This window comes from Physeter macrocephalus, chromosome 14 (assembly GCF_002837175.3).
Source record: "Physeter macrocephalus isolate SW-GA chromosome 14, ASM283717v5, whole genome shotgun sequence".
In the NCBI taxonomy this organism is placed as follows: Eukaryota; Metazoa; Chordata; class Mammalia; order Artiodactyla; family Physeteridae; genus Physeter; species Physeter macrocephalus.
Genome location: NC_041227.1, coordinates 1,765,391 through 1,788,706, shown reverse-complemented (window position 1 = coordinate 1,788,706; position 23,316 = coordinate 1,765,391). Strand labels below are relative to the sequence as shown.

Sequence of the window (23,316 nt, the reverse complement as noted above, 5' to 3'; positions counted from 1 at the left end):
TCTTGTTTTTGTATCCATTCAGCGAGCCTGTGTCTTTTGGTTGGATCATTTAATCCATTCACGTTTAAGGTAATTATCGACATGTATGTTCCTATCACCATTTTCTTAATTGTTTTGGGTTTGTTTTTGTAGGTCCTTTTCTTCTCTCGTGTTTCCCACTTAAAGAAGTTCCTTTAGCATTTGTTGTAGAGCTGGTTTGGTGGTGCTGAATTCTCTTAGCTTTTGCATGTCTGTAAAGCTTTTGATTTCTCCATTGAATCTGAATGAGATCCTTGCCGGGTGGATAATCTTGGTTTTAGGTTCTTCCCTTTCATCACTTTAAGTATATCATGCCACTCCCTTCTGGCTTGTAGAGTTTCTGCTGAGAAATCAGCCGTTAACCTTATGGGAGTTCCCTTGTATGTTATTTGTTGTTTTTCCCTTGCTGCTTTCAATAATTTTTCTTTGTCTTTAATTTTTGCCAGTTTGATTACCGTGTGTCTCGGCGTGTTTCTCCCGAGGTTTATCCCGTATGGGATTCTGCACTTCCTGGACTTGGGTGGCTATTTCCTTTCCCATGTTAGGGAAGTTTTCGACTATAATCTCTTCAGATATTTTCTCGGGTCCTTTCTCTCTCTCTTCTCCTTCTGGGACCCCCTATAATGTGAATGTTGTTGTGTTTAATGTTGTCCCAGAGGTCTCTTAGGCTGTCTTCATTTCTTTTCACTGCAGTCAAATCCCGCTAGCCTTCAAAGTCTGATTCTCTGGGAATTCCTCCTCCCGTTGCCGGACCCCCAGGTTGGGAAGCCTGACGTGGGCTCAGAACCTTCACTCCAGTGGGTGGACTTCTGTGGTATAAGTGTTCTCCAGTTTGTGAGTCACCCACCCAGCAGTTATGGGATTTGATTTTACTGTGATTGCGCCCCTCCTATTGTCTCATTGCGGCTTCTCCTTTGTCTTTGGATGTGAGGTATCTCTTCTGGTGAGTTCCAGTGTCTTCCTGTCGATGATTGTTCAGCAGTTAGTTGTGATTCTGGTGTTCTCGCAAGAGGGAGTGAGGGCACATCCTTCTACTCCACCATCTAGGGAGGCTTTTTAAATGAAAACATCAAAACTCTTAACCATGCTAGACCCTGCTGCTAAGATGTGAGTGTGTCTGTGTCCAGGGATGCTTCGCGGGGGTGCACGTGGGCCCTGCCCACCCACCCCCGGCCTCTAGATACCCCTCCACAACGGGATTTGGTGAAAGAGAAAACGGTGACCGTTATTAAGTCTGAAAAGTATACTTCCTGAAACAAAAGCCACAGCGGAGCCTGGACCCGCGTCCCCCCAGTGCTCCCGCGATGCCCAGGCCGGTGCCCAGACTGAGCTGGCCTGGATCTCAGCGGCCCCGTCCACGGGGAGGCACTGGGTTCCGCTGGGTCCCAGCCCCCGTTTCTTCCTTCTTGCTGGATTTTCTTCCTGCCCCCGCCATGGCCAGGAAGGACCCCTCACCCTGCTCCCCAAAGCAGGACCGGCCCGTCCTCTAGTGGTGGTTGTCTGTACAGCATGCACTCAGGCACACAAATGTGCACATGTTCTGTACAGGCACATACACATGTGCGTGCACACATGGATACATATACACGTGTGTGCATACTTGCACACGTATGCGTGTGCCTATCACATACACGTGTGTGCACTAGTACACAAATATGCACACGCATACCTATACATGCATAACACACACCTGCATATGTCCCCATGTTTCTCTCCAGTGTCTTCTGAGGGCAGCAGCCCATAACAGCGCCATGTAGAGGCTGTGATTCTTTTTTTTTTTTTTTTTTTTTTCTTTTTTGCGGTACGCGGGCCTCTCACTCTCTCACTGCTGCGGCCTCTCCCGTTGCGGAGCACAGGCTCCGGACGCGCAGGCTCAGCGGCCACGGCTCACGGGCCCAGCCGCTCCGCAGCACGCGGGACCCTCCCGGACCGGGGCACGAACCCGTGTCCCCTGCATCGGCAGGCGGACTCTCAACCACTGCGCCACCAGGGAAGCCAGAGGCTGTGATCCTATGATTAAAGAGACAAGAAAGACCGAGTGACTTCTGGCTGCAGTCAGTCATGTGACAACGGTGACACTTTTCTTCCTCTTCTCTGGTTAAGGCCCTCCCTTTGCTGTGGGCATGAATCCTCCTGTTTCCTGCTTGGCCCCGTGCAGTGTCGGCTGGTCCCGGAGGCGAGGTTGGGGTGACGTTCCTCCTCCCAGCCTTCCAGCCCTGGGCCTGCCTCCTTCCCGCCGGGCGGTGAGATGGACAGAGCCCAGACGGTGAGGCCACGGGGTCTCAGGGGAAGCCTCTCCAAGTGGAATCTCACCATCTGCTTGGAGCAAGGCCAGCATGGGGAAGGGGGTATCTCAGATGCCTCCAGCGGCCTGGGAAGGGTGAGCCCGAGGCCATTAGGTTCCTGGGTGACCACACACTGGGCGCCATCAGACAACAGAATCGCATGCTCTCCCAGCTCTGGAGGCCAGAGATCCCAAACGCAGGCCGTGCTGGTTCCTTCTGGCGGGTCGTGGAACACCTCCTGTGCTCTGCCAGCGTCCCTCGCTTGTGGTCACTCCAGTCTCTGCCCCCATCTCGAGTGGCCACCTCCTCCCTGTGTCCTCCCCTCATCTCCTCTCCCCAGGACACCTGTCACTGGATTGGGGCTGCCCTAACCCACGTGGTCCCGTCTCGATCCTTACCTTCTCTTTATGTACAGAGGCCCTATTTCCATGTTCTGAGGCTCCTGATGGGACTTAGATTTGGGTTTGTCTTTACTGCCCCCAAAGAATAACTTCTGTGATCCCTGCTGGCCGACGAGACCAGGGTGGGAACAGAGGTGGGCGGCTGAGGCCCCAGCAGCCAAGCGCCGTCCGTCTCAGGCCCGCCCGCTGTGGCCCATGCATGACCCGTTTAAGGTGAAGCTGCCCACCCCGGACAGTGGGCTCCTGCGCTATGATCACGTGTGTTTTCTTCCCCGTGACAGCCCGCGCAAAGCAGGGCCTGGGTGGCAAAGGTGAATTTGTGGTCAGATGGGAGACCCAGCCGGCTCCCTCCTGCTCTGCATCCCCAGCTCCCACCGCCAGAAGCCCCAGGCTGGCCGGAGCCTTCCACGTCGCGGCTGGCAGAGCCTGTGCGTGCCCCGCGGTGGGACTCCGGGTGCCTCAGCCCTGCAAGGGCAGCCAGCCCTGAGGCGGTCTCCATTCAGCACTGACCCCCAGGAGCCCACTCCCCCATTCCGCCTGCTGAGCTCTGGAAACATCTCTGCCGCCAGACCTGTGGTGTGGGCCAGCCCGAGGGGCGTCCCCGACGCCCACCCCCGTCCTGTGCCCGGCTGCCCCGGGGCAGACCGGTCCAAGCTGTGCCCCCGGCCTCGCCGAGCTGTGCCCACAGACGGTCACCGCCAGCGCCCAGGGAGGGCGGCATGGTCCCCGCCACCCACGGACAGCGTGCGGGCGTGTTCTAGACGCCGGGGAGGCAGCACTGAGCGTGAAGTCCTGGGCGCTGAGCCCTGCTCGTGGGTGAGGAGCAGGCGGAGGGCGACCACGCTGACGCTGAGAAGAAAAGCAGAGTCTCGCGAGAGCGGGTGGCTGGCGGGGTGGGGCCGGCGCGGGGCGGCGTTTGTGTTTTATTCAGGGAGGCAGGGAAGGCCTTGCTGATGGGAGCGAGCAGTGCTGGAGCAGGCGGAACAGCCCTGCGCCGGCCTGCAGGGCACCGTGGCTTTAAGCAGCAGCAAGGAGGCCCCGTGGATGGTGGTGCAGGAGAGAGCATGACGCCAGCGGGCCCCGCCTGCCCCGGGACCGGTGGCCTGTAGGCCTCTGCTTCCGCCCGGGGAGCAGAGCCAGGGCGAGCTTAGCAGAGGAGCCCCGGGACCCGCTCCGTGTCAGCCTACCAGCCGGGGGTGGGGCGGGCCCCTCTCAGCCTGCGTCTCTCCACATGGCGAGAGGTGACGGGCAGCCACTGCAGGGGGCGTCTCCTGGCTCCGTCGGCCTGGGTCCCCCCATGTGCTTCGTGCACGGGGCCTGGACATTCACAGATGGACCTTTAAAAATACACAGTCGTGTTTAGGACTAATTTCTATTTGTGGCCGGTGATGCTCGTTTGCCATTTATAGCAGCGGCATAAACCGCTTCTAAATGTGTTTACTGAAGTACAAGAAAGCCTTAGCTGTAAGGGATAATCTAAGAGAACTGGACGGGGGGCATGGTGTGTGTCTACACTATGGGGGTGACTCTGGCGAGGCTAGATGGTGGAGCCCTCACCACGACGCCACGACAGTCGGGCCCCGAGTCTGCCCTCAGGTCCCATCGGTGCCCCAGAGGGTCGGGGACAGCGGTGCTGGGAAAACGTCAGCAGAATCGTGTTCTCTTCCTGCATTAGGTGCCCGGTTGTCCCACTGTTCTTCCTGTGATAATGTCCCTCACAAAAAGAATGACAGTAACAGGTGGGACAGTCAGACACCCTTCTGTGGCAGAGGACAGAAACCAGCTCCAACTGGATCAAACCAAAAAGAGGAATAACTGGCTCATGTAAATGAACACAAAGGGCGCCTTCAGGCCTAGCTGGATCCGGGATGCTCTGGGCAGGACCCTCGCCGAGGGCACATGGGGACCTGAGGTTTGGGTTTCGTTTGTCAGTCTACCCACCTGGCACTGGTGCTGTCCCCAGCCTGTCGCTGCCGTGTCCGAGCTGAGGCAGCAGTGACCAGAGATGACCAGCCGCCTTTGATGGGCAAGAGGGAGGGGCGCTTATTCCCTGCTGGGGTCCGGAGGCACAGGAGTCACGAAGGAGGGACCCGTGCCCTGAGCGAGGTCCTGATGTCAAGGGCCTCCACGCACAAGGAGGTGGATCCTGACCGTGCAGCTGTCGGGGGGAAGCGGGTCAAGGATGGCGCCGCCACGCCTTTGGGTTCCTCTGTGCCACGTTCAGAAAGAGGCCGACTAGCATCTTGGCTGACGTCGCTGCCTGGGCAACACGGAGCCGTCTGCATTCATCCGTCACAGAGGCGCCAACCCACATCAGGAATCTCAGCGGCCACTCCAGCAGCCTCTGGTTTGCTCTGTGCCACCGGGGACACCATGAGACTCAGCGTCCCCACCTGTGAGATGGGGCAGGGCCACATCACCGAAAGAGTGAGCAGGAAAGCACTTCCTAGCCCGGGACAGTCACCGTGCTTCTCCCCTCACCTGGCCCAACACCACGCCGACGCTGGGGGCCCACATCGTGCCTGTCCCCGCTTCCCTCCCTGGTGAGCGCCACACCCTCCTTTCAAGAACTGGCTCTGATGGCGCCTCCAGGGGAAGCCTCTCCCCGCTACCCGAGTTCGTTTATCTCGTGAACAGCTGAGAGGACCTCGCCACCTCACTGCGTGGCTGTGATCCACCTAACAGAGGGAGGGATCCCTGTAAATGAAGGATGGATGGATGCAAAAATGAAGGATGGACGGATGAGTAGTTGGGTCGGTAGATGGATGAGGGAGAGAGGAAGAAGGGAAGGAGGCAAGAGCTACTCTTTTGTGAGAAAACTTTCAAAGTATGACATAGCACCCAAGCAATTGTAAGCTATTTCTCTGATTTTTTTCAGGTCTCCTTGGGTGCAGGTTCTAACCACGTCCACAAAAAAAGACAACATCAGCTGTTTAGACGTGCGCTCAGTTCATGTAACAAGCACGGACTGAGTGCGTTCTGTGTACCGGCTCCAGACTGGGCTTCCAGGGGCCCAGCCTGAGTGTGAGGCCGACCTCGGGGTGCTCTCCAACTCCGAGGAGAGTCAGGCCCATATTTGTTGAGTGACTGTCAGAGGGGTTGATCCCAAGGACTGGGGGGCTGTGAGGAGGGCGGATCCACTCTGCGGTGGGGGAGGGGGTCCCCTGGAGGCACCGTCACAGCCGGTTCCTGGCGGCGGGAACAGGGGCCCAGCACGAGGTGGGTCCACAGGGTCTGGCCGGTGCCAGAGCAGGTGAGGGGGAAAGAGCAGTGACTGTCCTGGTCTTGGAACTGCTTTCCCGCTCACTATTTCGGGCACGTGGCCCTGCCCCATCTCCCAGGTGGGGACACTGAGCCCAGCACGGCACTGGGGCCCCTCCCCTCTCGCCCCTTATCTAGGAGCCTGTTCAGAGGCCCCCGATGTGCTCTCCTCACTCTCCTCCTCCAGATACTTAATCCCTTGAAGGGACGCCCCAGCCGTGTGCCAAGGAGCTGTTTCCTGCTCCTCTGAGAGGCTCTCTCCTGGGGGAGGCCTCTTGGAATAAAAGCCGGGGGGGTGGGGGGAGTTAGCACCGCCACCCCCCAGCTGCACGCCGGCCCTGGGCACGTGGACTGCGGCGCTGACAGAGGTGGAGGCCGGGCATCCGTCTGGGTGGGAGACAGTGTGAGCCCCCCGAGCCACCTCCCAGCTCTGGTCCACACCCTCCACTCAGCCCTCACTCATCCTGTCACCTCTGGGCAGAACAGCCCACCACCCCCTGGAAGCCTCCCTGGTTTCCCCGGCCCTCATTCCCTGAGCAGTTTGTGGCATCACCATGAGGCCTGTCTGGGAGGTACCTGGTCTGTGATGCCTGATGTCAGAGCCCAGGGCCACCAAACGTCTTGTTTTTTTTTATTGAAGTACAGTTGGTTTACCATGTTGTGTTAGTTTGAGGCGTGCAGCAAAGTGATTCAGCTAGACATACATAAAGCCATATATTCTTTTTCATATTCTTTCCCATTATGGTTTATTACAGGATATCGAATATAATTCCCCATGCCATACAGTAGGAACTTGTTGATTATCTATTTCATATAGAGTAGTGTGAATCCGTTAATCGCAAACTCCTAATTTATCCCTCCCCTCCCTTTCCCCTTTGGTAAGTTTGTTTTCTGTGTCTGTGAGTCTGTTTCTGTTTTGTAAATAAGTTCATTTGTACCTTTTTTTTCTCATTCCCTGAGCAGTTTGTGGCATCACCATGAGGCCTGTCTGGGAGGTACCTGGTCTGTGATGCCTGATGTCAGAGCCCAGGGCCACCAAACGTCTTGTTTTTTTTTATTGAAGTACAGTTGGTTTACCATGTTGTGTTAGTTTGAGGCGTGCAGCAAAGTGATTCAGCTAGACATACATAAAGCCATATATTCTTTTTCATATTCTTTCCCATTATGGTTTATTACAGGATATCGAATATAATTCCCCATGCCATACAGTAGGAACTTGTTGATTATCTATTTCATATAGAGTAGTGTGAATCCGTTAATCGCAAACTCCTAATTTATCCCTCCCCTCCCTTTCCCCTTTGGTAAGTTTGTTTTCTGTGTCTGTGAGTCTGTTTCTGTTTTGTAAATAAGTTCATTTGTACCTTTTTTTTTTTTTTGCGATTCCACATATAAGTGATATCATATGATATTTGTCGTTCTCTGACTTACTTCACTTAGTGTGATCACCTCTAGGCCCATCCATGTTGCTGTAAATGGTATTATTTCGATCTTTTTTATGGCTGAGTAGTATTCCATGTATATATGTACCACATCTTCTTTATGCATTCATCTGTCCATGGACATTTAAGTTGCTTTCATGTCTTGGCTATTGTATACGGTGCTGCTGTGAGCATTGGGGTGCGTGTATCTTTTCGGGTTATGGTTTTCTCCGGGTATATGCCCAGCAGTGGGATTGCAGGATCATACAGTAACTCTATTTTTAGTTTTTTTAAGGAACCTCCATACTGTTCTCCATTGGTTGCACCAATTTACATTCCCACCAACAGTGCAGGAGGGTTCCCTCTTCTCCACACCCTCTCCAGCATTTCTTGTTTGTAGACTTTTTGATGATGGCCATTCTGACTGCTGTGAGGCGGTATCTCTTTGCAATTTTGACTTGCATTTCTCTAATAATTAGCGATGTTGAGCATCTTTTCACGTGCCTCTTGGCCACTTATCTGTCTTCTTTGGAGAAGTGTCTGTTGAGGTCTTGTGTGCATTTTTTGATTGGGTGCTTTGGTTTTTCGTTATTGAGCTGTGAGCTGTTTGTAGATTTTGGAGGTTAAGCCCTTGTCGGTCAGTCGCATCATCTGCAAATATCTGCTCGCAGTCTGTAGGTTTCTTTTCATTTTGTTTATTGTTTCCTTTGCTGTGCAAAAGCGAACGTTTGTTTATTTTTGCTTTTATTTCTATGGCCTGGGGAGACTGACCTAAGAAAACATTGCTACGATTTATGTCAGAGAATGGCTTGTCTGTGTTCTCTTCTAGGAGTTTTATGGTGTCATGTCTAAGTCTTCAAGCCATTTTGAGTTTATTTATGTGTATGGTGTGAGAGGGAGGGTTCTCATTTCATTGATTTACACGCGGCTGTCCTGCTTTCCCACATGGGCTGTGGGTCTGGGAAGGAGAGAGAGGTGGAGGGACTCGTGGATGGATGGAGGAGTGGATGAGCGGACGGAGGGAGGGAAGGAGGGTGGCAGCGTGTGACCGTCCGCTGTTTATAATTCCAGAGCCCCCTGGGGATCCTGCGCCCATTTCCCTGAATCATGGGGCTGAGAAGTGGGCTCTTCCCTGAACCTCTTAGGGGAGCGGGACTTGGGATCGTTCATTCCTTGGAGGCATTTCACAAGGTCCCTTTCTGCCCTGGACCCCAGAACCTGCCCTCCCTAATGGTGCCAGCGAGAGGTGGGCTGTGGTCCCAGCAGAGAGCTGCCGGCCAGGCTCGTCCTCCCCTGTCACAGTGGAAACACCTGCGGCCTCTGCTCAGAACAGGGGTGTGGAAAGGCCCCCTCTGCTGACCTGGGGTTGCTGCACCAGTGGGTCCGGGTGAGGCCTGGGTGGAGAAGGGCTGGGAGGCCCCTTCAGTGCCCAGTGAAATTCGCCGTCCCCATCAAGCATCATTTGCCTGTTAAAATTCACACCTGCATCTGAACGCTAACCAGTCCTTCCAGACTGTGTTCAGACACAGAGTGTGCTGGTGTCTGTGTGCCTGCAGAGAGGGGGGAGAGGGCTTGACTTCCCTTCTCCTGTTTGAATTTCTGGACTGAGGCCGAACTAGACACTGAGGATGCTAAAGAAATGAGGTCCCTGCAGACACACATCTGGGAGTCGCCCCTCTTTCCCAACTGTCCACCCCTGGTCTGGCAAACCCAGCACAGCGTGCTGTGTGGTCCAGGCCCCCTTTTCCTTCTTTCTACCTCGATCTACACCCATGGAAGCCAGGCACTGAGATAAAGGCAGAGACCCCGCCACCCACCACAAGTGAGAACTTTCTTCTGCCAGGTCACCTGCCGAGCGCCCTGCGGCCAGCACCCCGGGGCAGGAAGGGGACCCAGCTGAGTCCATCCGGGGAATATATTTCTTTAATGAAAGTATAAACAGCCTGTAAACTAAAACCCAAACTGATGCTCTGTTCCTCCCCCTCACCCCCTTCTAGAAAGTTCAGCAGTACACAGTCATTGTTCAAGCCACAGACATGGAAGGAAACCTGAACTACGGCCTCTCCAACACGGCCACAGCCATCATCACGGTGACGGACGTGAACGACAACCCGCCAGAGTTCACTGCCAGCACGGTGAGCGCACGTCCCCTCGGAGACAGTTCCCGGGCGTTCGGGTTGCTTCTCTCTCTGCTGCCACCTGATGGAAGGAGTTTGACAGACGAATAGACAGACAGGCTGTTAACAGAGGCCCCGAGCGGCGGGGGGCTGAGCGGGAGAGGAGCTCCAGGTGTCCGCGGGCCCCAGTACTGAGCACTGGCTGACACCTGGAGAGGCTCCCAGGACAGAGTGAGTTGGACACTCCTCCTGAATCCGGAGGAGTTGACCAGCGGTGTTTGGGCTCCAGGGTCAGCCAGTGTGGGGTGTGTGCATGGCTGCGTGCGAGGCAGGACTGTCTGGGGGACGCCTGGGGACAGGGCGGGTCCCTGCAGCAGGACCGCAGCTGGCCCTCCGCAGCCCACCATCAGCAGGGGGGCAGCGGGGCGTGGGGGACACATTGTACGTCCTGCCCCTTCAGGCACGGCCAGCGGGCTGTGACCAGGCCACGTGCCAGGCTGCCCAGAACCTTAATGACCACAGGAACGCCCTGGCGGCAGAGCCGAGGGATCACAGAGCCACGAGTCGCGGATTCCCGGTTCCTCTGAATTCCAAAGGAGCTGCGTCTTTTGGGCCACGCCCCCCGGAGTGGGGTTGCTGACAGGATGGGAACATATGCCCACCCTGCGGGTGCCCGTCCAGAAATGCGGCAGACGCAGGGGGCCAGATGGGCAGAGGGGAGGGTCAGCGAGGACTCCCAGGGCAGTGCTGGGAGGTGGAGGCTGCCCCCTCCCTCCCCCCAGGGTGTCAGGGTTGCCTTCTCTGAGCCTCACCCCCGCGGCGCCGAGTGGATGAGAGAGTAACAGCAATAACAGTGACAAAAGAACTGGAGCGCAAGCCAAGCTGTGGAGCTCCCCCCGCTCCACCAGGCAGCAGCCTGGGCTTCCTGGTCAACCTGTGGTCCCCACCAGCCCCATGAGGCTCGGGACCCAGTTATGGAGGAGGATGCTGAGGCTCAGAGAGGCTAAGTCACTTGTCCAGAGCCACTCAGCCCACTAGTGGAGCAGCTGGGGTTGAGCGCCAGAAGCTGTGCTCTCATGCCACGGTGGAGGGGGGGTGGACAGAGAGGAGACCCCTCATTCTCCCAGCGGGTGGGTCAGCTTGCCGTGAAGGCATCTTGCAGGCCAGAGCCCCTCGCAGGGAGCCCCACCACAGCATCCCCGCATGCCCTCCTCCTGCTTCCCCACCCCCCCCCCCCACAGGCTCCAAATTCTGGAGTCCCCAAATCCCACATCCCTGCAATGAGGCATCTCCGAGTCCTAGGCTCTGTGTCCGGCTGGACCAAGCCAGGAGGGGGGCAGCCTCAGCCATGAGGGCACAGCGCCATCTGGTGGGCACCACCACACCATCCCCGCATGCCCTCCTCCTGCTTCCCCACCCCCCCCCCCCACAGGCTCCAAATTCTGGAGTCCCCAAATCCCACATCCCTGCAATGAGGCATCTCCGAGTCCTAGGCTCTGTGTCCGGCTGGACCAAGCCAGGAGGGGGGCAGCCTCAGCCATGAGGGCACAGCGCCATCTGGTGGGCAGATGGCAGATCGCCCCACAGCGGGAGCAGCTCAGGCCTCTTCTGCCCCCTGGTTAGGGTGGGATGGCTTCCATTCTCTTTGCTCTCCACGGCCGGCGGGCAGTGGCAGGAAGGGCTCAGGAGCAGCGTCCCAGGGAGTCTGGACATGAGAGCAGCTCGTTGTTCGTTGCACTGAGGTCTGACGTGCCTACAGTTCGAGGCACAAATCTTGAGGGAAACCTTCCCCCCGGCCGGCAGCAACCCAGGCCCATCGTCCAAGGTGAGCTTTACCTGTTCTAGGACGTCATATAAACGGAGTCACACGGAACACACGATTCCCTGGAGCCTCCCACCCGGTGGCATAAGGCCTCTGGGATCCTTCTTTGTTGTATTAGTTCAGTCAGATAGGACCCCGCCCATATGGGTTTTTTCTGTTCTCAGCTTGGACCCTTTGGAACTTTTAGGAACAAGTTTTCATTGCCTCACCCGCCTTCGCTTAATCATTATCTATTTCTTTTTTAAAAATTAACTTGAGTATTTGGTTAGGTAATTCACACACACGGTACAGCACCTTGAAAGGTATAAAATGACTTACTTTGAGGAGGAGCCCCTTGTGTTTTCACTCTGACCCTTGCGTTGTTTTTGGTTTTTCCGCTTATATGTCTTGAAGACCTTTCCATATCCACAGATTCCGAACGGCCTTGGAATTTTTTCAACATGTGTTTAGAAATAATTTCAAGCTCACAGAAAAGTTGCAAGAATAGAAACAGGGAAAAGAATAGCCTGACAGAGAGAAGACAAGATGGTGGAGTAGAAGGCCTTGAGCTCACCTCTTAACACAAAAGCACCAAAATCACAACTGCTGACCAATCAATCGTCAATAAAAAAGAAAGACTGGGGCTTCCCTGGTGGTGCAGTGGTTAAGAATCGCCTGCCAGTGCAGGGGACACAGGTTCAAGCCCTGGTCCGGGAGGATCTCACATGTCGCGGAGCAACTAACCCGTGTGCCTCAGCTACTGAAGCCCGTGCTCCGCAACAAGAAGCCACCGCAGTGAGAAGCCCGCACACCACAACGAAGAGTAGCCCCCGCTCGCCACAACTAGAGAAAGCCCGCGCACAGCAACGAAGACCCCAACGCAGCCGAAAATAAAATAAATAAATTTTAAAAAATAAAGACTGGACCCAGCCAAAAAAGATATTTTACATCCAAGGATATAAAGAAGAAACCACGACAAGATGGTAGGAGGGGCACACTCAGAATATTATCAAATCCCATACCCCCTGAGTGGGCAGTTCACAAACTGGAGAATAATTACATCACAGAAGTTGACCCACAGGAGTGAGTGTTCTGAGCCCCAACTCAGGCTCCCCAGCCTGGGGGTCTGGCATCAGGAGGAGGAGCCCCCAGAGCATTTGGTTTTGAAAGCCAACAGGGCTTGACTGCAGGAGCGACTTCATAGGACACTGCTGGGCTGGATCTACCTGCTGCTCTTTTCTTTTTTTTTTTTGTGGTATGCGGGCCTCTCACTGTTGCGGCCTCTCCCGCCGCGGAGCACAGGCTCCGGACGCGCAGGCCCAGCGGCCATGGCTCACGGGCCCAGCCGCTGTGCGGCACGTGGGATTCCCCCCGGATCGGGGCACGAGCCCGCGTCCCCTGCACCAGCAGGCGGACTCCCAACTGCTGCGCCACCAGGGAAGCCCTACCTGCTGCTCTTGATGGGTCTCCTGGGGAGGCAGGGTGTGGCTGTGGCTCTCCCTGGGGATGCGGACACTGGTGGTGGCGATGTCGGGGGGTGTTCAGCTATGTGAACTGTCGAGGAGGCAGACATCTCACCAGCACCAAGACCCGGCCCCACCCAACAGCGTGCAGGCTCCAGCACCGGGATGCCTCAAGCCAAGCAACCAGCAGGGCAGGAACTCAGCCTCACCCACCAGCAGACAGGCTGCCTAAAGACTTCCTGAGCTGCAGCCACCCCTAGACACACCCCTTGACACGGCCCTGCCCACCAGAGGGACAAGACCCAGCTCCACCCTGCAGTGGGCAGGCACCAGTCCCTCCCACCAGGAAGCCTGCATAAGCCCCTTAGACCAGCCTCACCCACCACGGGGCAGACACCAGAAGCAAGAGGAAATACAACCCTGCAGCCTGCGGATGGAAACTGCAATCACAGAAAGTTAGTTAGACAAAATGAGATGGCAGAGGAATATATCCCAGACGAAGGAACAAGAGAAAACCCCAGAAGAACAACTAAGTGAAGTGGAGATAGGCAATCTACCAGAGAAAGACTTCAGAGTAATGATCGTAAAGATGATCCAAGATCTTGGAAAAAGAATGGATGCACAGAGTGAGAAGATACAAGAAATTTTTAACAAAGAATTAGAAAATATACAGAACAGCCAGAGTTGAAGAATATAATAACTGAAATGAAAAATACACTAGAAGGAATCCATCGCCGACTAAATAAGGCAGAAGAATGGATAAGTGAGCTGAAGACAGAATGGGGGAAATCACCGCTGTGGAACAGGATAAAGAAGAAAGAATGAAAAAAAAGAAGGACAGTTTAAGAGATCTCTGGGACAACACCAACATTTGCATTATAGGGGTCCCAGAAGGAGAAAAGAGAGAGAAAGAGCCTGAGAAAGTATTTGAAGAGATAATAGCTGAAAATTTCCCTAACATGGGAAGGGAAACAGTCACCCAAGTCAAGGAAGCACCAAGTGTCTGATACAGGATAAACCCAAGAGGAACATGCCAAGACACATAGAAATCAAACTGACAAAAATTAAAGACAAAGAGAAAATATTAAAAGCAACAAATAACATACAAAGGAATCCTCATAAGATTATCAGCTGAGGGCTTCCCTGGTGGCGCAGTGGTTGAGAATCCGCCTGCCAATGCAGAGGAAACGGGTTTGAGCCCTGGTCCGGGAAGATCCCACATGCCGTGGAGCAACTAAGCCCGTGTGCCACAACCACTGAGCCTGCTCTCTAGAGCCCGCAAGCCACAACTACTGAGCCTGCATGCCACAGCTACTGAAGCCTGTGTGGGTGCCTAGAGCCCGTGCTCCGGAACAAGAGAAGCCACCACAATGAGAAGCCCATGCACCACAACGAAGAGTAGCCCCCGCTCGCCGCAACTAGAGAAAGCCCACGCACAGCAACGAAGACCCAACGCAGCCAAAAATAAATAAAATAAGTTTATTTTTAAAAAACGATTATCAGCTGATTTTTTTCAGCAGAGACTATGCAGGCCAGAAGGGAGTGGCAGGATATATTTAAAGTGATGAAAGGAAGAAACCTACAACCAAGAATACTCTACCTAGCAAAGCTCTCATTCAGATTTGATGGAGAAATCAAAAGCTTTATAGACAGACAAGCAAAACTAAAAGAATTTAGCACCACCAAACCAGCTTTACAACAGACACTAAAGGAACTTCTCTAAGTGGAAAAGAAAAGGCCACAACTAGAAACAAGAAAATGATGAAATGGGAAAGCTCACCAGTAAAGGCAAACGTACAGTAAAGGTAGGAAATCATCCACACACAAGTATGATATCAACACCAGCAATCGTGAGAAGAGGAGAGTAGGAATGCAGGATACTGGAAGTGTGTTTGAAATTAAGAGATCAGCAATTTAAAACAATCAATCATATATTTATATAGACTGCTATGTCAAAACCTCATGGTAGCCACAAACCAAAAATCTACAATAGATAAACACACAAAAAAGAAAAAGGAATCCAAACACAACACTAAAGATAGTCATCAGATCGTAAGAAGAGAGAACAATAGAGGAAAGGAAGAAAAAAGACCTACAAAAACAAATCCAAAACAATTAACAAAATGCCAATAAGAACATACATGTCAATAATTACCTTAAATGTAAACAGCTTAAATGCTCCAACCAAAAGATGTGGACTGGCTGAATGGATACAAAAACAAGACCCATATATATGTTGTCTACAAGAGATCCACTTCAGACCTAGAGACACATACAGACTGAAAGGGGGTAGAAAAAGGTATTCCATGCAAATGGAAATCAACAGAAAGCTGGAGTAGCAATACTCATATCAGATAAAATAGACTTTAAAATAAAGAATGTTACAAGAGACAAGGAAGGACACTACATAATGATCAAGGGATCAATCCAAGAGGAAGCTATAACAATTGTAAATATATATGCACCCAACGCAGGAGAACCTCAATATATAAGGCAAATGTTAACAGATATAAAAGGAGAAATTGACAGTAAACAAATAATAGTGGGGGACTTCAATGCCCCACTTACATCAATGGACAGATCATCCAGACAGAAAATCAATAAGGAAACACAAGCCTTAAATGGCACATTAGACCAGATGCACTTAATTGATATCTATAGAGCATTCTATCCGAAAGCAGCAGAATACATATTCTTTTCAAGTGCACACGGAACATTCTCCAGGATAGATCATGTGCTGGGCCACAAAAGAGAGCCTCAGTAAATTTAGGAAAATTGAAATCATATCAAGCATCTTTTCCAACCACAACACTATGAGATTAGAAATCAACTACAAGAAAAAAAAAACTGCAAAAAAACACGTAACACATGGAGGTTACGCAATATGCTAGTGAACAACCAATGGATCACGGAAGAAATCAAAGAGGAAATCAAAAAATACCTAGAGACAAATGAAAACGAAAACACTATGATCCAAAAGCTATGGAACGCAGCAAAAGCAGTTCTAAGAGGAAAGTTTATAGCAATACAAGCTTACCTCAGGAAAAAAGAAAAATCTCAAACAACCTAACCTTACATTAAAGCAACTAAAAATGAAGAACAAACAAAACCCAAAGTTAGTAGAAGGAAAGAAATCAAAGATCAGAGCAGAAATAAATGAAATAGAGACTAAGAAAACCATAAAAAAAGATCAATTAAAGTAAAAGCTGGTTCTTTGAAAAGATAAACAAAATTGATAAAACTTTAGCAAGACCCATCAAGAAAAAAATGGAGAGGACTCAAATCAATAAAATTAGAAATGAAAAAGGAGACATTACAACCGACACCACAGAAATACAAAGGACCACAAGAGACTACTACAGGCAACTATATGGCAATAAATTGGACAACCCAGAAGAAATGGATAAATTCTTAGAAAGGTACAATCTCCCAAAACTGAACCAGGAAGAAATAGAAAATATGAAAAGACCAATTACAAGTACTGAAATTGAATCTGTGATTTAAAAACTCCCAACAAACAAAAGTCCAGGACCAGATGGTTTCACAGGTGAATTCTATCAAACATTTAGAAAAGAGTTAACACCTATCCTTCTGAAACTATTCCAAAAAACTGAAGAAGGAACATTTCCAAACTCATTCTATGAGGCCACCATCACTCTTATACCAAAACCAGACAAAAATACTTCAAAAAAAAAAGAAAATTACAGGCCAATATCACTGATGAACACAGACGCAAACATCCTCAACGAAACACTAGCAAACCGAATCCAACAATACGTTAAAAGGATCATACACCATGATCAAGTGGAATCCATCCCAGGGATGCAAGCATTTTTCAATATCTGCAAATCAATCAGTGTGATACACCACATTAACAAACTGAAGAATAAAAACCATACGATCGTCTCAGTAGATGCAGAAAACACCTCTGATAAAATTCACCCATTTATGATTAAAAAAAAAAAAAACTGTCCAGAACTTTGTAGGCATAGAGGGAACCTACCTCAACATAATAAAGGCCATATGTGACAAACCCACAGCTAACATCATACTCAATGGTGAAAAGCTGAAAGCATTTCCTCTAAGATCAAGAACAAGACAAGGGGACTTCCCTGGTGGCGCTGTGGTTAAGAATCCACCTGCCAATGCGGGGGACACGAGTTCAAGCCCTGGTCTGGGAATATCCCATATGCCATGGAGCAACTAAGCCCATGTGCCACAACTACTGAGCCCACGTGGCACAACTACTGAAGCCCGTGCGCCTAGAGCCTATGCTCCGCAACAAGATAAATCACCACAATGAGAAGCCCGTGCACCACAGCAAGAGTAGCCCCTGCTTGCGTCAACTAGAGAAAGCCCGTGCACAGCAACAAAGACCCAACGCAGCCAAAAATAAAAAATAAATAAATTTTAAAAGAACAAGACAAGGATGTCCACTCTACGATAAACCTACAGCTAACATCATACTCAATGGTGAAAAGCTGAAAGTGTTTCCTCTAAGATCAGGAACAAGACAAGGATGTCCACTCTCGCCACTTTCATTCAACATAGTTTTGGAAGTCCTAGCCACAGCAGTTGGAAAAGAAAAAGAAATAAAAGGGATCCAAACTGGAAAAGAAGCAAAACTGTCACCGTTTTCAGATGACATGACACTATACGTTGAGAATCCTGAAGATGCTACCAGAAAACTACTAGAGCTCATCAGTGAATCTAGTAAAGTTGCAGGATACAAAATTAATACACAGAAATCTGTTGCATTTCTATACACTAACAACAGAAGATCAGAAAGGGAAATTAAGGAAACAATCCCATTTACCATGGCATCAAAAAGAATAAAATACCCAGGAATGAACCTACCTAAGGAGAAAAAAAAAAAAAAAAAACCTGTACTCCAAAAACTGTAAGATGCTGATGAAAGCAACTGAAGATGACATAAACAGATGGAAGCATATACCAAGTTCTTGGATTGGGAGAATCAACATTGTCAAAATGACTATACTACCCAAGGTAATCTACAGACTCAGTGAAATCCCTATCAAATTACCTATGGTATTTTTCACAGAACTAGAACAAAAAGTTTTAAAATTTGTATGAAAACACAGAAGACCCCAAATAGCCAAAGCAATCTTGAGAAAGAAAAACGGAGCTGGAGGAATCAGGATCCCTGACTTCAGACTATACTACAAAGTTACAGTAATCAAAACAGCATGGTACTTGCACAAAAACAAATATAGATCAGTGGAACAGGACAGAAAGCCCACAAATAAACCCACACACCTATGGTCAATTAATCTACGACAAAGGAGGCAAGAATATACAATGGAGAAAAGACAGTCTCTTCAATAAGTAGCACTGGGGAAACTGTACAGCTACATGTAAAAGAATGAAATTAGAACATTCTCTAACACCATACAAAAAATAAATTCAAAATGGATTAAAGACTTCAACATAAGACCGGATACTATAAAACTCCTAGAGGAAAACATAGGGAGGACACCCTTTGACATATCGCAGCAATACATCTTTGGATCCATCTTCCAGAGTAATGAAAACAAAGACAAAAATAAACACATGGGACCTAATTAAACTTAAGAGCTTTTGCGTAGCAAAGGAAACCATAAAGAAAATGAAAAGACAACCTATGCAATGGGAGAAAATATTTTCAAATGAAGCGACTGACAAGGGATTCATCTCCAAAATATACAAACAGCTCATGCAGCTCAATATCAAGAAAACCCAATCAAAAAATGGGCGGAAGACCTAAGTAGAAATTTCTCCAAAGAAGACATACAGATGGCAAAAAGGCATGTGAAAAGATGTTCAACATCACTAATTAGAGAAATGCAAATCAAAACTGCAATGAAGTATCAATCACCTCACACCAGTTAGAATGGAAATCATCAGAAAATCTACAAACAACAAATGCTGGAGAAGGTGTGGAGAAAAGGGAACCCTCTTGCATTGTTGGTGGGAATGTAAATTGGTGCAGCCGCTATGGAGAACAGTATAGAGGTTCCTTAAAAAACTGAATATAGAACTACCATATGACCCAGCAATCCCACTCCTGGGCATATATCTGGAGAAAACCATAATTTGAAAAGATACATGCACCCCAGTGTTCACTGCAGCACCATTTACAATAGCCAAGACATGGCAGCAACCTAGATGTCCATTGACAGATGAATGGATAAAGAAGATATGGTACATATATACAATGGAATATTGCTCAGCTATGAAAAAAAGAATGAAATAATGTCATTTGCAGCAACATGGATGGACCTAGAAATGATCATACTAAGTGAAGTCAGACAGAGAAAGACAAATATCATATGATATCACTTACATGTGGAAACTAAAAAAATGATAGAAATGAACTTATTTACAAAACAGAAACAGACTCGTAGACATAGAAAACAAACTTATGGTTACCAAAGGGCTGGGGGATAATTTAGGAGGTTGGGATTAACATACACACACTACTATATATACAATAGTTAAAGAACAAGGACCTACTGTATAACACAGGGAACTCTACTCAATATTTTGTAATAACCTGTATGGGGAAAGAATCTGAAAAAGAATATACATATATATGTGTATAACTGAGTCACTTTGCTGTACACCTGAAACTAACACACATTGTAAATCAACTGTACTCCAATCAAAGCAAACAAAAAGAACAGCCGCGCACATCGACCCTGTCGGCGCCATGCTCTATGCCTGCTGCCCCCTGTAGGTGTGCCCCACAGAATTCTTTCTGAGCTGCTTGAGAATCAGTAGTATGCATGATGCCCTCACATCTAAAGGCTTCTGAGTGTATTTCCTAAGAAGAGGGTTTTCTCCATCAGGAAAACAGCTGCTATCCCTTTTTCCAGCAGAGACACCTGAGGCCCAAAGGAGTAATTCCGGGCTACCCGAGGTCACACAGTGAGACAGAGTCCAACCCACATCTCCTGCTTCCTCGGGCCCACCTTCACACCACACCTCTGTCCTTCAAGACCACAAATGTGTCTCCCGTCCTCTTCTGAGATGGAGCAGCCCTGCCTTCCCGGGTTTCCGCAGCTCCAGAGAGGGGCCCCGAGGCTGCCCTCACATCCGAGCTCCCGCAGGGCAGGTCCACGGGGGACCACTTCCACCCACTGTCCCGAGCCCTGATCTGGCTTTGACGAGCCCTGGTCAGCCCTGATCTGACCCTCGTGTCGCTCCTCCTGCTTCTAGCCTGAACCTCGTCTGCCCTTCTGCACGCCAGCCACCCTGCAAACACCCGCTGATCCCCTAGAAAGGCCGGGTCCTAGATGGCCTGTGAGGAAGTGATGGGGAGGAGAAAAGGAGGGGGGCGGTGAACCTTCCTGATCTGTTTGCGCTGGGGTGTCCACACGAGGGGAGGGGAGATGATCAACAAGCTACCCCTGGATCCGCATACACGCCTGAAAAAGGGGCAGTCCGGGAATTACACTGAGACCCAGGAGGGAGTTTGCATGTGCCCCAAGGCACCTCCTTGGGGCACATCCCAGGGGAAGTTCCCGCCTGCTCGCGCCCGGGTGAAGGAAAGGCCGGCGCAGCCTGGTGCCCGGGACTGTTCGTCAGGAGGATGCTCCTCTGGGCTTTCGGAACGGCTGCGTCTTCCCAGAGTCGCCCCTGCCCCTCCTCCCCCCCGTCGGCCTCAGCCAGGCCCGGGCCCTGGAGGCCAGCAGAGCACATAGAGGCCCAGCCTGCGTACAGTCGGGGCTGTGGGGCGGCGGCGGCGGCGATGTGTGTGGATTGGCATGGCTGGGGCTGCTAATGTCCCGGGGTCACACGTTATGACGTGTCCCCCTCGGGACGGGTGGAAGGCAGGGCCCCAGGACACCGTCTGCTAGGCTCAGTGGGGGTGGGCGGGCGAAGGCCCAGGGCTGGCTGCACCCCCTGCACAGCCTGGCTAATTTTATCGAGCTTAATCAAGAACAATCAGCAGAAGCTGAAGAGATGTAGGGGGCGGGGGGATTTGCATGATCCGATTCCTATTCTTAAATGTTAATTAGAAGTCATTTTCCCTTCGCCTGCTCCGAGCCTGCGCTCCGCTTGCTGCCAAGACGAGGCTGTCCGGCCGTCAGGGGGCCCACTGACCTCAGCACCCCTGCAGGGTGAGGCGGGCCCACTGGGGTGGGGCCGAGGCCCCCAGGACACAGCCGCAGGCCCGACCCAAGGGCCTCCCTCTGCCTCGTCCTCAGGTCCTGGAGCAAAGCCCTGAGAGCCAGCCACACACAAGCCCACAGGAGGGTCTCCTGGAGTCGGGAGGCCCCCTCCTGCCCCCCCACCCCTGGGTCCCTCCCAGCTTTGTGCCCTTAGGCTGAGAGCCGGACCTCTCTGAGCATCAGAACGTTCTCCCCTCTTGACGCATAAGTGCTACATGGCTCAAGGTGAAGCTGGGAGCATCCGCTCATCTACGGGGAAGTTCGTCCTCTGCCCTAAAAACGCCGCGGGTGGTACCTGACCCCCATCGCAGGGGCACGGACTGGGCGGCGGAGCAGACAGGGTCCCGGCTCTGCCTTCAGCGGGTGAGGGCTTCACGGTGGAGGCACCAAAACATTCATTCCAAGTCGTTTCCTCATCTGTTAAGAAAGGGAGGATGGGAGTCCTTAAGGTACATCGCACTACAGGTCAAGACTGTGCGTGATAGGACATATTTGTCTTTACTGTATATTTGACTGGATGACCTATTTCCCGTTGCAAGGCAAGCATGAATAAAATTAGGCTAAATATTTTTTTTTTAAAAAGGGGTGAGATCATGGTGGGTCCCCTCACAGGGTCCTCTGAAGACAGAAGGGAGGACAACAAGCAGCCAGTAGCCCTCCTTTCTGGAAAGGGGGTGACCAAGCCCGTCTGTGAACCGAAAAGCTGGGGAGGTGCTTCAGGGTCCTCTCCCTGAGCTGGCGTCCCAAGGGCCACGTCCCGGGCGCCACTCACCTGTTCTCACAGCAGCACCGCAAGGAGGGGACAAGGCTCCAGGGTCACCACCCGGGCCCCGGGCCCCAGGCTCCTCCCTGTGGGTAGAGGAGGATTGGACGTCAGCCGCCAGGTCCCCCGTTATGAGCCACTGGTCCCACCCGTCAGATTCTGATTCCAAATTCAGAAGCCGACAGAAATCGTCACCGTTTTACTGGAGAGGAAACTCAATTTCAAAAGTTAAAATCGCGGGAACGTTGTGCCACTACCACCTCCCGCTCCCCTGCACCAGTGCCTCTGCATGCATCCCTAGGCCAGAGCCCCCGGGGCCTGGCGCTGCAGAAAGATGAAAAGAAGAGAGAAGGAGCTCGGAAGTGCCAGTGCCGTGGGCTGTGAGGGAGAGAAGGAGGGGAGGCTTAGAAATTCTGACTGCAAATGATAAAGAAACTAAAAACACAAAACAAAAATCAAAACCATCGGAATGTCAGAGGAGAATGCACATTTTCCAACAGAAGCCAACGCAGCCCCTGGGGCTCCAAGGCGGGCGGGGCCTTGACCCCATGCTGGCTGGACGGGGCTTCCAGGGTGATCCCTGAGTTCCTGGCTCAGGAGAGGACTGGGCGGGGGGCTCCCCTCTTGCAGTTAACACCCTCGGCCATACCAGGGTCCAGGGCCCAGAGAGAAGGCAGCTGGGGGAGGGTCAGGTCCTCAGGCCTGAGCCGCACTAGGACCAGCGATGGTTCGAATGCTGGGGCCAGAAGCCAAAGCGTCATCTCAGGGAGTTTGGCATCCCCCATGGAGCAGGTGCCCTGATGGTCCCCGGGTCTGTGGGGACAGGCTCTGCCATCCTCGGTTCTCTCGGCCTGGCTGAGGGGTCTCCCCTAAATCCTGGCTGGGCTTCACTGTTCGCACCCAAATCCTCCACTCTGCTAACGTGACCCTCCCCTGGGAGCCACACGGATTTCTGCGGAGGAGCTGGGATTGTGCTGGAAGGCCCAGGCACGAGTAGGAAATCCACCCTACCTCTCGAGATGGGGGTGCGTGTGAATTCTGGATTACAGCTATGCAAGAAATTCCGTTCCAACACTCTTCAAATTCTTCCTTTCCCAAATATCCGCCCTTACATCCCACGGGGCGTGGGAGAGGCTTTCCCTGTGCCTGAAAACCCCCCAAAATTAAATTTAAAACTCATTATGGCTAAGGGAGGGTTAATAAGAGAATCCCAAGCCAGATTTACCAGCTTAAGGCACTTCTTTGTGAACCTTTATTAAACTTGCATGAATTAGAATAGACTTTTCAAATAAACTTCACCCAGAAGTCTGGAAGGAACTGGTCTCCGGGACACGCAGCTCTCCCCATGCCGTGAAACCACAGGCCCGTATTCTCGGGGGACCAGAGCAGAGTGGGTGGAGGCACCCAACATGGGGTGCACTGAAACTGGGCTGTGGCGGGGGGGCCTGCCAGGTGACGGCACCAGAACCCACCCTGATAAATTTAAGACGGTAGCTGCCAAAGCACATGAGTGGCCACAAACTCCGAGAGCCGGGAGCATCAGGTCGGGGGGCTCCGACGGGAGTACCCCCCACCTTCCGCTGCCACGGGGCGCAGAGACCTCAACTCCCATCTC

At 51.6% G+C, this 23,316-nt stretch overlaps 1 protein-coding gene and 1 long non-coding RNA gene across 5 annotated transcripts in view; one reads left to right on the top strand and one right to left on the bottom strand.

The window, feature by feature from the left end:
• The window catches only part of CDH4 (cadherin 4), a 557,331-nt gene that overhangs the window by 517,582 nt on the left and 16,433 nt on the right, over nt 1-23,316 (top strand). For all 4 annotated transcript variants that reach the window (XM_024128443.2, XM_028499091.1, XM_028499089.1 and 1 more), the window contains exon 8: nt 9,381-9,518. In XM_024128443.2, coding sequence (XP_023984211.1) covers nt 9,381-9,518 — 138 coding nt within the window. The remainder of the gene's footprint in view (nt 1-9,380; nt 9,519-23,316) is intronic.
• On the bottom strand, nt 9,524-22,251 carry LOC114487671 (uncharacterized). Its single transcript, XR_003682932.1, has 3 exons — nt 21,711-22,251; nt 21,234-21,355; nt 9,524-9,582 (listed from the first exon to the last, which is right to left on the bottom strand). It is a non-coding gene; the product is annotated as an uncharacterized lncRNA (long non-coding RNA).